The 14,800-nt window shown below is 37.8% G+C and overlaps 1 protein-coding gene across 1 annotated transcript; it reads left to right on the top strand.

Annotated features, from left to right (window-relative positions):
* The first annotated feature begins 4,153 nt into the window (after positions 1–4,153).
* LOC139731533 (sulfotransferase 1B1-like) lies at positions 4,154–14,393 on the top strand. The gene is made up of 7 exons (XM_071642416.1): positions 4,154–4,205; positions 4,701–4,862; positions 9,780–10,039; positions 12,264–12,378; positions 13,109–13,206; positions 13,799–13,973; positions 14,284–14,393. Exons 1-7 carry the CDS (start codon positions 4,154–4,156, stop codon positions 14,391–14,393), a joined length of 972 nt encoding a protein of 323 aa, XP_071498517.1.
* The last annotated feature ends 407 nt before the right edge of the window (positions 14,394–14,800 follow it).

Below are 14,800 nucleotides of genomic sequence, written 5' to 3'. Positions count from 1 at the left end.
ATTATTGAAAGTGGATTAGAAAGTATTATCCTCGTACCAAGGAATGATAATGTAGTATTAATGAATGTCCTTAATCATCATCAATCACGCATTATAGTTATTAGTAATGATGTATACGCAAAGACAGTTTATCAAAATCTATCCTACCATGGAAAATGAAATCACAGACAAACAACTACAAAACGTTCTCCTTGTTGCACATACAGCTTATTAATGATTAAAGGAAACTCACATTTCGTAAAGAAGTTTGCCTTTCTGATGAAGGCGCAGGCGAGGGACATGACGTGGAGGTAGCTGAGGCGGCCTTTCATGGCTGACGGCAGCGGGAGAAGCTCCCGGAGACGGGTAATCTCTGTGTTGATCTGATCCCGTCGCTGCTTGGATGCCTTGCCCGTAGACCGCTGCGTCATCACGGGCTGTCCGACCTCTGATGGTTGGGGGAGAACTGAGCGTGAAGTGGTGTTCGCGGTTGGTAGACATTAATAGAAACCATCTTTTATAACTCTCGACTACCTACGTCAAATTGGACGAACTCTTAACGATATTAAGAGTTTATGCACTGTTCTCCCTTTTCTTCAATTGCGTCTTCGACATTCAATTGCATGTCTGTGATTATTTTCTGTCTTGATTTTTTTTTTTGTTATTGATCAAGAGTATTGTTTCCTACTTTGTCTTCTCTGAATATAAGTAAAGACGAATTAAAGACGTGGTATATAACATGCAACCAACTGATATGGCGTCAAATGCACAGGCGTATTCATAGACGTATCTTTAGCTGTTTGTGATATTGATGAATATTGTGGGCTTGTTTTTGGCTGCAGGATTGAGCCTGATAACAGTACATATATCACTAGAACAGAATTTCTCTATAAAAGTTTAAAAAAAAAGACTTTTCACTGTTTTGAACAGCAGAACAACAAGTAAACAAACTATCGAGCATACAAATGAACTGCTTACACTTTGAAGGAACTAATATTTCTTTTAATATCAATTTCCCTTAGTAAAAGTTTCATTTCTTTTGAAACTTCCATTACAAAAACTGAGGGCTATAAATTAGAATAGGTAGTTTTTCATAATGTGTCATTCTAATGACATCGTATAGACACAAAAATGAAACTAAGGAATATAATCTCATGATTGTTTGCTATCAGTTATATCTACTTTTGTCAAAGTGTTGGTAAATAGTAGTGGTTTGTATAAAATTGCTATTTCTTTGGGTGATTTACAAGACATTATCTTTTAGTTGCCAACTTTTCCCCAAATGGGAGAACAGAAGAAAAATCTCTGTCAAGTATCCAACACTGTATATATCCGAGTCTCCTGATCAAGTAACTATACAGGTGAGTTTTTCTGACACAATTTTCTTCTAATTCTACACAAAAGCTGAGTGTAGATTGAACTTCGAAATATTGTGTGATTGTTTTATTTAGTTTGTTTGCTTGTTTCTTATTTGACATTACGAAGTAACTCAAATCAAGTTAGGACCTACCTTCAAAAGATGAAGACACAAGCGTTCATGACTATTCACATCAGTTTCAGTTTTCAATTCAATGACACTATTTCCAGCAAACAATATACATAAGTACAATAACAATGTGATTGATTTGAACATGCTGCTATATATATATAAATATAAATATATATATATATATATATATATATATATATATATATATATATATATATATATAGGGGCACATCTCTACGACAAGTAGAAAACCTGAGTGTGCCCTTAACATAAATAGATATATAAATTATGCATTGATATACAAAATTAGGATAAATTGAAATTAAAAAAACCACACAGACAGGGACAAGGATAAAGAAAGAGACAAAGACTAAGTAAATTCATACCGTACTTTAAACTGGATTTCACACAACTTCGCTTAGAAGAGATAATGTTTGTATTTTTTTCTTTAATCCTTTTTGTGCCAAAGAGTCAGATGTGCACAAATTTAAAAACACATACGTATGGACAGGAGATTAATCTGGCAGGCAAAGGATTAAGGATCAAAGAAATTCTTAACGGGCCAGTAATGAGTGCTTACCTTCCTCTAAGTCAGATGACATAGAGAGAGATTCCTCATAGAAGCTAGCAAGCAGTTGATACCAACGATAGCTATCCTCTCTGCGTAAGATGCCGGTAGTAGCTTTTAGGCGTTATCTTGAGGAGTACTCACATCAGACATAAAGTCGACAAGATCCTCGCCTGTCTCGCAATTACTTCGCGTTTCTTTCCTTCTTTTTTTCCGCGCGACGTACCGGTCAGCAGACACCAATGACTGCTTCACCTGATTTGGGTGAAAGCATGCATGTGCGCACAAGAGTCAACGCGCATGCTAGCTTCTTTTGTTTTTTCCTTCTTCTTCTTCTTGTTCCATCTTTTTTGTTCTTTTTCTTTCAATAACCAAGACAAAAGCGGACAAGGGTACGAAATTAGAGCAGATCTTTCACTGGCCATAGTAATCGTCAGGCTTACTGATGATGACTTTATTTGCAACGTGGATTTGTTATACACAAAATACTGCAACATTATTGAGAGCGACATTGCTGTGACCTGACGACACGTCCAAAAGCTATAGGACATTTACAATAAAATAAAATACCTGCTCATTATTTACATTTCAAGTGGTGTATAAGATTATGAATATCAAAATGTCGAAATCTTTATTCAAGGTTGGTTTATACAAAAGGTTACATGGGGTTGAGTGGTATTTTCCTTTCATTTCTTAAGATGATAGAAAATTACTGTCAACTGTGTGAAGAGTATAACGTGATGCATTGGGTTGCACACGAAATTATGGAACTATGGGAAATGATTTGACTTTCACCATGGATGATGCTTGATAAGATTACATTTCCGACGTATCAGACTGGAATTACTCAGAATATCCTTCTTTCCAAGAATGATAATTTTATGTGAAATGACGTTCACTCTGTGAAAATGTTATGAGTTTTGATTACGAAATAGATCTCATGATCATATGACTGACGTTTGCGACTCTAACTTTAGAACAAAATCATGTACATGAATTGCGATATTGTGAAATGAATTAGATGCTTATTACACATTGGATTTTGTTAGATTTATCCCGTGGAGATGGTTGATGTCACAAGGCATCTTTTGATCTTTCTGCTTCTGATCGTATATCGTCAGTAAAGACTGCCTTATAGCTAACCCCCTGAAATAAGGACGACATGTTTAATTCAAATGGAAGCTCGTCTTGATAAGAATACGCTTATGTCTTTTCAAGTTTCGAATCAAACTACCCATCGACTTCAAAAATCATCATCATCAACAACAACAACAACAACAACAACAACAACAACAACAACAACAACAACAATAAACTACAAGTTCCCTTGTTACTCTCTTCTCAAAATTCCCAACAACAAACACTGTGTCTTCGATCATGCTGTCCTGCATGCAACTCCTTGCGCCATGTTGATTTATATAAAGGGAATTCAGGGGTTGGGGCAACCATCCGGATTATTACCCATATCAGACATCTGAGCTGTGTCTCCAAGAAATTGTACATATTCCCCTGGTTTTTGCAATACAATTCTAGTTCAGGCAATAAATGTACCCCCTTAAGGCCAATCCATTATCATATGAATTACTAACGATTTTTATATACATTACACTGATTATAGCTGTTTGCATTGTCAGTGCTGAACCGTGTTCTGTGTACTTTGAATGCAGATTGTCTGACTATGTAAAGGTCTATAAAATATAGGTGCTAATATTATATAAACGTTCAAAGTACACTTCGTTAATGGAAACGGCTTGTAAATGATAAATCCACGCATTCAAGTTGACATTCAACAGTTCTGTGGAGTAGCTGCTGTCAACGTGGCAAAAGTACTGCAGGGCAGCTGACAGTGAAGCTTGCATGGGTTAGTTGCTTCATGATCCTTTTTGATTACTTTGCGTCTTCTTTGGCCATGTTGCATAGACATTTTTGCAGACCATCACATACAGCCGGTGACCGACCGGAATTATACCGGTGAGGCATTATAGTTTCACGTAATCCTTGTGGCTGCATGATTTCGGCAATCACAGAGAACGTGAATATTTAAACACTATTGCTTCTGTCATTTACAGCTTTAGTAAACGTTATGCATTTTCAGCATTTCGACACGCATAATCAATATGACTGAGGATGAAAGGGTGTATTGGGGTGCATGGATAAACGAGTATGTAGGTAATGCGACCTATTTCATTGCGAGCAGTTAGCCAGTTTTTTTTTTTGTTTTTTTTTAATATAGATACACTTAGAAGGGAGGCAATGTTTATATGTCCAGGGGCGGATCCAGGAATTCCGTAAAGAGGGGGCGCGCTTACAAAATTAAAGGGGGGGGGGCGCACGCACCCCTCCCCCCCATTTTTTTCTTTTTATTTCTTTTGTTTCAACAGAAAAATATTAAGGGGGAGGGGCGTGCGCCCGGTGAGGTCCTCCCTGGATCCGCCACTGTATGCCTATAAATTTGCGCTATTCTACTGCAATATACAGTTCAGCAACACTGATCATATATAGCTCTGCGAAAACTGATTTTGTTTCTATATCATACACAATGCTGGATAGTCAGTATTTTATTGGTCAATCTTTTGATCGATAATTGAAATGTATTCGGTACTATCTATCATTTTGAAAGCCTAATCGATGTAATTCTTTCTCTCTTTTTTTTTTCTTTTTCAGTTTATGAGATGACTGACATCCGGGAAGGTCCATCAACGTCCTACAGACACATCTACGAAGGGATCACATATCCAAATATATGTCTAGATTCTAGCATCGAAGGTGTAAAATTCCTGGAAGTACGTCCTGACGATGTTTTTATTATCACTTTTCCAAAATCAGGTGAGAACGGTATTTTTTTCCCAGTTTAATCACGTGTACAGTCCGGGTTCCATACACCACAGTAGGCTTGATTTCTTTAATTTTTTTTTTTCTGTAGATGAAAGTAAGGTGTAATGTGTTTTGTTGCTCGGTATCAATATAAATGCGATAGTTTACTTCAGTCCTGCAATTCGGCAATACAGAAACCTGGTGACAATAAGTAGTTGATCAGGCTTTATAAGTGAGCATATTATAGTTCTGGCGTTTCTACTGCGGAAGTGGTTATAATCCGTCGCTCAGCTAGGCTTACCTTTCAAACTGTAAATGAACTATATAACGTATAAATAAACAACAAACAAACAAACAAACAAACAAACAATGGTTTCGAGGTTTAAAAAAAAAGATACTTAGATCCATTCACATAAATGCAACCACGATACAATACCTGAGTGGTTTTTGGTTTTCATTTCTCCACAATCAGCTAGGGGACAATTTACTGAAAAATCTTGTGTTGAATGTTTGTTAAGAGACACAGACAATTCCTGCAGCTTTAAAACAAAGCTTATTTCGGCGAAAATGGATGGCTTCAATCAACGGCGTAAATCCATACTGAGGAGTGGGGGGGGGGGGGGATGATCGGCGATAGTCACCATCACCACGATTACAAGCCCATAACCAAACCGGCGCAGCCTTGAGGGGGAGGGGGGGGGGGGGGTGAGAGAAGCTTGGTAACCCCCCCCCCCCCCCCCCCCCACACACACACACACACACACACACTTTACAGGGATCGGATGTCTCACTCTTTTGCATGAAATATAAAGTGGGAGAGTGATATATTTCTGACAAACTGTTACAAGCGAGCTTGAAAATTTTGACATTTTACAGTCCCAAAACTGCAGTTTGTGACTGTATTTTGTCCGCTTTGGAAATTAAGGGGGGGGGGCACCGGGTGAAACTGCTGGCAATTACTGACAGCAACATCAAGAGAATGGCATAACAATTAAATGCGAGCGAGCGAAGCGAGCGAGCTTGAAAATTTTGACATTTTACAGTAAAAAAACTGCCGTTTTGGGCGGTATTTTTTCGCTTTGGAAATTAAGGGGGGCGCACAGGGCGCAACTGCTGGCAGTTCGTACTGGCAGCAACATCAGGAGAATGGCATAACGATTAAATGCGAGCGAGCGAAGCGAGTGAGCTTGAAAATTTTGACATTTTACAGTCCCCCAAACTGTCGTTTGTGGCTGTATTTTTTCGCTTTGGAAATTAAGGGGGAGCACCGGCGAAAACTGCTGGCAATTACTGGCAGCAACATCAGGAGAATGGCATAATAATTAAATGCGAGCGAGCGAAGCGAGCGAGCTTGAAAATTTTGACTTATTACAGTCCCAAAACTGCCGTTTGTAGCTATATTTTTCGCTTTGGAAATTAAGGGGGGGGGGAGCACCGGGCGAAAACTGCTGGCAATAACTGGCAGCAACATCTGGAGAATGGCATAATGATTAAATGCGAGTGAGCGAAGCGAGCGAGCTTCAAAATTTTTGACATCTTGCAGTCCCAAAACTGCCGTTTGTAGCTATGTTTTTCGCTGTGGAGATTAAGGGGAGAGCACCGGGCGAAAACTGCTGGCAATTACTGGCAGCAGCATCATGACAATGGCATAATGATTAAATGCGAGTGTGCGAAGCGAGCGAGCTTTAAAATTTTGACATCTTACAGTCCCCAAAACTGCCATTTGTAGCTATATTTTTCGCTTTGGAAATTAAAGGGGACGCACCGGGCACAATTGCTGTCAATCACTGGCAGCAACATCAGGAGAATGCCATAGCGATTAATGCGAGCGAGCGGAGCAAGCGAGCCTTAAAATTTTGACATTTTGCAATCCCAGAAAATGTCGTTTGTAGCTGTATTTTTTCGCTTTGGAAATTAAGGGGAGGCACACCGGGCGAAAACTGCTGGCAATTACTGGCAGCAACATCAGGAGAACGGCATAATGATTAAATCCGAGCGAGCGGAGCGAGCGAGCTTCAAAATTTTGACTTATTACAGTCCCCAAACTGCCGTTTGTAGCTTTAAATCGGGCGAAAACTGCTGGCAATTTATGGCAGCAACATCATGAGAATGGCATAATGATTAAATGCGAGTGTGCGAAGCGAGCGAGCTTGACAAATTTTGACATCTTACAGTCCCCAAAACTGCCATTTGTAGCTATATTTTTTGCTTTGGAGATTAGGGGGGGGGGGGGGGGGCGGGGGCGCACCTGCAACTGCTGTCAATCACTGGCAGCAACATCGGGGGAATGGCTTAGCACTTAAATGCGAGCGAGCGGAGCGAGCTAGCTTTAAAATTTTGACATTTTACACCCCAAAAACTGCCGTTTTTAGCTATATTTTTGCGATTTTGTTTGTCCCACTTTTATGGGGGAACCATCCCCCCCCCCCATCGACGCCTCTGCATATGAGGGAGCTTTTGTTAAGTGAAAGATATGCTGCACACTCTTTGACAAATTAGGGAAATATACGTCAATCTCAACAGTGTACTTATCGAAAGGGATCCAGTATAGCGGAGCTTTTGCATGTTTATGATTGCAATTCAACGATTTGGTGCATAGTTCTGGCAGTATTTGGACAATAATTCCATTAAGAAAGTTCGAGATTTGTCCTCATCTCAGAAATTGCTTGGGGGATAAATGATTGCCTGCCTAAACACTTTCGTAGGGGCGGGGCAAATGCCCTTTGCCCCCCCCCCCCCCGAGGTATTTTCGACGTCCCTGATCTTCCCTGGGTATACCCATAGATGTATCTTGACTGAGTCATCAGTCACTGTCGTTCCTCATGAATGATTCAGGAAATGGAGGGGGTTCAATTATGGCAATATAGTTTTGTTATTGTTTGTTTGTTTGTTTTCGTACATATTTTGCAGATGGTCCCAAGTTACTCTCGTCTTAGCATGTTTACATGTAGGCCTACACTATTTGACGTTGTCAACGTCTGAGCCATACCTTACAGTGTATGTCCATGTCCGCGAGCGAGCGAAGCGAGCAAGCGCTTGAGAAAATTATGCATTCGATTTCCTACAAGATAGAATACTGTTCAGCTCTGTTACCTGTCTGAAGGCCGGCGTACAAACGTCATGCAATATGCCAAAATTGATACAATCACATTTCTGCTTCCTCCATTTTTTTTTCTTCAAAATTCAGGGGGGGGGGGGGATGATTGTACAGGCCATCCCCCCTCCTCCATTTCAGGGGGGATATATCCCCCAATCCCCCCCCCCCCCCTGGGATTTACGCCCATGGCTTCAATAAGACACATTGATTTCTTCATGTGATCATTCAATTTCATTTTAATTTCATTTCAGCATGGTGATTACGAGAACTTGTTCAGCCTGTTCAATTGTAACTTTGCAATCATTGCCCACAATTGAGTGTACTGTAATCAATAGACAGTACACCATGAATGCAGCACAATAAACTCAACGTTCAAGATGGAAAAGGTATTAAAAAGGACTATGTAGAGAAAACGTAAAAAATACAAATAAGGACAGAAGACTGACACAACTGATAGTTCCCGGATATTTTGTCCAAATAATATATCATTGGACTGCAACTGATGTTGTTTTAATTATTATACCTGATTATTTTGAATTATGGCCTGGATTATTGATACTCTTGGTCCGGTTCTAATTTCTTTTCTCAAATTTTTGCGTTTGAAATTAATTTCAAACTTTCAAAATTTCAATATGATGCGTCACACACTGAATTTGCAAGATAGCATGTTTAAACGGAATTGTCCCTCACATACTTTGGGGTGAACTCCATGAACGTTTTATACATGTGTTTGTCCTATTTTAGTTCATGATGTAATTCTAATCATGAAAATCATGCTATTGAGCAGTGGCGGATCCAGAAGGGGCGCAACCGGCGCACGTCCCCCCCCCTTTATTTTTCGCTAAAAACAAAAGAAATAAAAAGAAAAATAATGAAATGAAACCCGGAAGTGGCACCAGAAATATTAGTCACGCCCCCCCCCCCCCTTTACAGAATTCCTGGATCCGCCCCTGTTGAGTGTGTTGGATACATACAACTGTTACTTAGAACGGTGCATAGTGCCAGGTTTTGAAAAATCTTTGCTATATTAGTTTATAAATGAACGTTTTGTCACAATTTTTCCACACTACATCACAGTAATCAAAATTGTTAATGTAGAAATTAGTCCTGTCTGTAGGGTTTTAATATAATAGGGTAGTGTGAGTTCAAACAAATACGTGTCACATCCTCGTCAAAGTAATTTTGTGCATCAATCTCTATGAGGATAGTTGTGCTGATTTCTTTCGAATTAAAGAGTAGAACCAGATACCTGCAGCTATTATGTAAAGGAAAGTGTCACTCTTAAAGATTTAAACTTTTGTGTTCATCATTATCTACTAGATAGATCGACATAGATTGCCGATATTCCTCTGTGTACTAGTATACTGTCTGGAGCTTCATTGTAAGGTGGAATATACAAAATTCTTTTGTGATAGGGTGATTTTGCTGGTCCTGACTCTTTTGTTTGTTTGCTCGATTGTTTGTTTGTTTGTTTTTGACTGTGTCTAACTTAATGTGGCAACTGGGTTTTCATGCTCTCAAATTAATCATTAAAATGAGGTTCTGCTTTATCAGCGAGAATTAGGCAGTCAGCCTCTGTGTGGGTGTATGAGTGCGTGTGCGCGCGCGCGTGTGTGTGTGTGTGTGTGTGTGTGTGTGTGTGTGTTATCCCTCCGGATAACTGCCACCCGGATGATTGCCAGGGGTACCCCTAGACAATGTTAAGGACAAGACTGTGTGGTATCTGCCACCCTTTTTCTTACACCGGATGATTCGACAACGTATTACCATGGACCCTATAAGTGGTAGGGTCCATGGTATAACACACGCTTTCCCATGTCTATCGTTTTCAGGAACCCACTGGGTGGCGGAGATTGTCGGTCTCATAATCAGTGACGGCTACTCGGAGAAGGTCGACCGTTCGCTGTTCTCCGGCTCCATTGAGATGATCGACATGGATGAGGAGCTGCCGAAAACCAGAGAAGAAGAGGAACAAAATCCTCCCAAGTTGACGCCGTTCATCGACATCATTCGTAAAGCGCCCTCACCGAGAACTATCCTAAGTCATCTCAGACGGGATCGCTTTCCTCCAGACATGCTGAAGAAAGCCAAGGTTTATAGTCATTTATAGCCCTTTCAGGAAAAATGGATACTCGACATAAGGAGGTCCTGGAGTTGTCCACCTTACGGTCAGACGTTTTGTTTCATGAGTTTGTTTGTATGGTTTTTTTTTCTGATTTCCTTCTGATTGGACCAATTTGTACAATGAGTTTCATAGATCCTCGGAGAAACTATCTCTCATATTATTCGCGGATGACTCTAACCTTTCCTTTTCCCACCCAGACCCAAATATCTTAACAAGAACAGTAAATGAAGAATTGAAAAAGGTTATACAATGGATATACGCAAATAAAAATTGTCACTAAATATTCAAAAAACAAAATCTATGCTTTTTAGTTACTCTTTAGAGAGCCTCCCAGGCAATATAACATTTGATACTACTCCCCTAGAAGAAGTTTTTAAATTTCTTGGTGTTTGTGTAGATAACAAGCTTTCATGGAGGAATCATATCAATAACATAATATGTAAAATTATTTCACGTAATATTGGCGTCATGAACAGATTGAAATATTATCTTCCTTCATCTGCATTATTAACTCTTTATTTTAGTTTGATATTACCTTATTTAAACTATGGGATTCTTGCTTGGGGTAATACATATCAGATATTACTAGATAAACTTTTTTTATTGCAAAAGAAAGCGCTCAGAATTGTTTTTAATCTACATACCCGAGAACATACAGATGCTTTGTTTTTTTACCATAAAATACTAAAAATAAAAGATTTGTATGTGTTTCAACTTGGCCAATTTATGTTTAATTATAACAGTAATAATTTACCTAAAATATTTCATGACTTATTTCATCGAAACAGTCATGTACATAATCATCCCACGCGACGATCCGATGAATTTCATCTTCCATTAATGAGAACCGCACATGCCCAAAGTACATTTCTTTATACCGGACCCAAACTTTGGAATAATCTAGATAATAGTTTAAAAGATTCCCCCAAATTCGTCACATTTAAATACAAATTCAGAAAACATCTACTCTCTACTAATAATTTTAGATAATTTAATTGTTCTAATTCATGCTTGAGCTTTCACCTGTCCTAATGTCGCAGCACTTTGCGTGTTCTGTATGCAGACCTCTCTTCTTTCTTCTCTCCTCTTCCTTTCCTGTCTTTTGTTCTTCGTAGACTTGTATTGTTACCGTCTTCTCTCCTCTCGGTACTGTCTCGCGTCGATTATGTGTGTGGGTGATGTGCGTACGAGTGTGTCGTCCTTGTCATATTTTCCCGGTACACGTGGTTCAGTGAACAGTGTCCGGGCATTAGCATTGATATTTCATTTTCATTTTTTTCCCGACCTGCGTATCTCAATATAACTACATATGTATTTTTTTACAAATGATTTAAATAATCTATATTAAATATAATAGCTATAAAAAAACCCTTGAATAATATATCATTTACTCATTATTTATCTAGCGATCCACGTCCCACAAGCTTTGCTTTTTAGTGGATCACTATTTTCCATAATCGAATCTATTTTCCGCACGTCCACGAAGTATATATGTATTGTTCCTCCTAATTATTGTATATATATATATATATAAACATATGTTGTTACATAATTCATCTCGGATATTACATGAATCTTTTGCAAATGTTTGAACAATATCATTTCATGACATGTATACTTTGTACTATGTTTTGATTTTTGTTGATTGGAAATTGTACTATGATTGAATTGAATGGTAAGGAACTTTTTTTTTAAACCAAGGGCTTTGTAACATCAGAACCACTCCAGTATATTTAATATTGTATCATGGAGTTTCTGATTTTGAATAGCAAATTTAATGTTCAATAACCAACAGTTTTGTTTTTGTTTCCCCTTTTTGTTTTTGTTTTTGTTTTTTGTTTTTTGTTTGTTTGTTTGGTCTTTTTTTTTTCTTGGATGGCGTGAGTTTCACTTACCAGTACATCAGTATCGTGTTATCGAGGGAGAGCTGTATGATTATTGATTGTATTCGTTTCAATCTAGCGTATGAATACGGTTTCTTTTTCTTTTCTTTTTTTTTTTTTTTGGGGGGGGGGTCATTTTTGCAAATCATAAATGAAGGAGGAAGAAAAGTTCATCTCCTTGAACGGAGATTAAACCATCTAAATTTGCTACATCAGTTTCAAAATCTAAGATCGCCATCGTCGCTTGTATACAGCCACTGATTGGTAATGAATCATAATTGTTTCTTGCATGTTTACCTATCATACAGGTCATCTATGTTGCTAGAAACCCCAAAGACGTAACATCCTCCTGGTTCAACATGCTCTCCAAGAAATTTATTCCTACAACTTGGGAAGAAAATGTGCTTGAATTCTTTGAAGGACGTAGGTACATTTTCGTTGGGCGTTGGAATTATTTGTAGGACTTCGGTTATAAGTCATAAGTCCTCGGCAGTTTTCTTTCGTTTTATCGAAATTTCGTTATTACCGAACAGTATTGTACGTGTAAAGGCATATACATGTAGGTGATAATTTGGGGATCTGAATTTCTATTTCGTTGTAACGAGAATTTCGTTATAACGGGAGTACACTGTAGCAGGGAAGACAATCTCGTGTGTTGAACTTATTTATAAACTACGGCTGTTATTATGGGTTTTCAAGAAAATTATTGAAATAAGACAATACACAAGGATCCGTCGAAGTTGGAGAGTTATAACGTTTAAAACATTTATTTTAGGTTAAATCGGTTTAAATTGCGAGTAACTGCTCATCATGCGTAATATACAATGTGATTGTAATTTTCTGATTAAACATATATCTTTTAATGTCTTGACCGTTTATCTAGAAAATCATTCATGCATATGATTATATTATATATATAATTATATTTATACAATTATGTGATCATTGGTAAAGAGATAACAAGAAGAAAATGTTTAAAAAGGATTGGTCTAGACAGACAGTATCATTATAGCAACAGCTTCCACCAGTTTGTATGTTTATCGGACATGGGTATCACCTATGTTGAATTCATCGCAAACTGTTTCAAATTGTTGTTAATTCGCAAGTTACTTCGCGTTGCTCTTCGTTCAAATCTTCCCCATTCTTGTGACAGGAATGTCGTTTGGTCCCTGGCCGGAGCACATTCAAGAATTCTGGGAGATTCGCGGAGAACAAAATCTGCTGTTTTTGTTCTACGAGGACATTTTATTGGTAAGAGAAATTACGTGTAAAGTGCGCTCTCGTTGTAACGAAGCCCTCGGGACAGACAGTTTTCTTTCGTTATATCAAAATGTCCTTATAACCAAACAATGCTAATATACGTTACTTGAATTGAAAGTGTTAAAAGCATCATTTGGCATTTGCAGATGAAACAAAAAAAAAAGTTTTAGTGCATCAAATTAGTTCTAAAATGTGAGTATGTAGAGATAGAAACAACCAATGTTAAAAAGGTTGATCAGTAACAGTAATCAATGTCAAGTATTGTTCAATATGAACAATAGTTTGATTAGAATTGTTTCTAGAATAATTTACCGTCTACAGTTATGGTCCATTGAGACAAATAATGATATCCCCTCGTATTTATGTGATAGGATGTTCTGTAATACACTGAAGTGATGACCTACACATATTTGCATTAAATGTGATAACCCTAAAAAATTACAAGTACTGCTGTTTATGGTATACAGTGCCTTTAATCCAGTTCAAGTCATGAATCATTAAATTAATGTTTCAATCCTCTTTTAATCTGTATAAATAACGAGTCTATTTGGTGTCATCGCGAAATTTACATCCAAACAATCAGGATCCTGTTACAAACGTCAAACACATTGCTAGCCACATCGGACGCCCTCTGTCGGAAAAGGCTTTGCAACGCGTGGTCGAGAATAGTTCCATCCTGGCTATGAAGAAAACGTACCAGAGGGAATCTGAGAAAAATGATGGAAGCATGGCAACGCATCAGAAGTTTCTTGCCAAAGGTTTGTTACATATTGATTCTGTACCCATACAGTAGACACAATGGGGGAATTTCCAAGATTTTCTAGATTTAGACCAGGCTTTCGTAAGTTTGCTCCTTTAATAAATGTAGACCATGGATGACACAGCCCATGGTTTCAAAAATCTGTGGTCTAAATCTAAACCACCTTTGGGAAATAGGGCCGATGCGACTGTAGAAAATTTTTTCGGATTGCTGAGCTGTTATTTTTTTCTATACAGTCATTTGAGCAGTTGAGTCAAAAATAACCTGCATGCATATCAATTCTCCATTGTGACTTGACTTTCCTACAGGAATCGCTGGGGGATGGAAAGAACGCTTCACTGTGGCCCAGAATGAAACATTTGACAGATGGTATCAACAGCAGATGGCAGGAACGGATATTCCAGTAAAGTTTGATTAAATATAAATATATATATATATATATATATATATATATATATATTACATTATATATGTCTATGTTCGAAGCCACCAAAAATTGATGTTAAACACATTTACCCATAAAAAAGTCAGTGAATATAATTATGTTTCACACATTACATTCTGAAAATGAGTACCACTGCATGATAAAATTTGGAAATTAATACATCGAATATACATGATCCACATAAATGTATGTATATGTACGTATATAAACATATATCTATATCTTTATATGTGTATATATATATATATATATCACATGCATGATGATATTATTATGCATGTACATACATAAGGTATATATATACAAATATATAATATGGATAGAGCATGTGTGTATGCACACAATGTATGTCTTAGATAGAAGGTAGGTAATTCATTTCA

This window comes from Diadema antillarum, unplaced genomic scaffold (assembly GCF_040938485.1).
Source record: "Diadema antillarum isolate AM-2024a unplaced genomic scaffold, OU_Dant_1.0 seq00000377_RagTag, whole genome shotgun sequence".
NCBI lineage: Eukaryota > Metazoa > Echinodermata > Echinoidea > Diadematoida > Diadematidae > Diadema > Diadema antillarum.
This window is presented reverse-complemented; position numbering and strand designations above follow the sequence as displayed.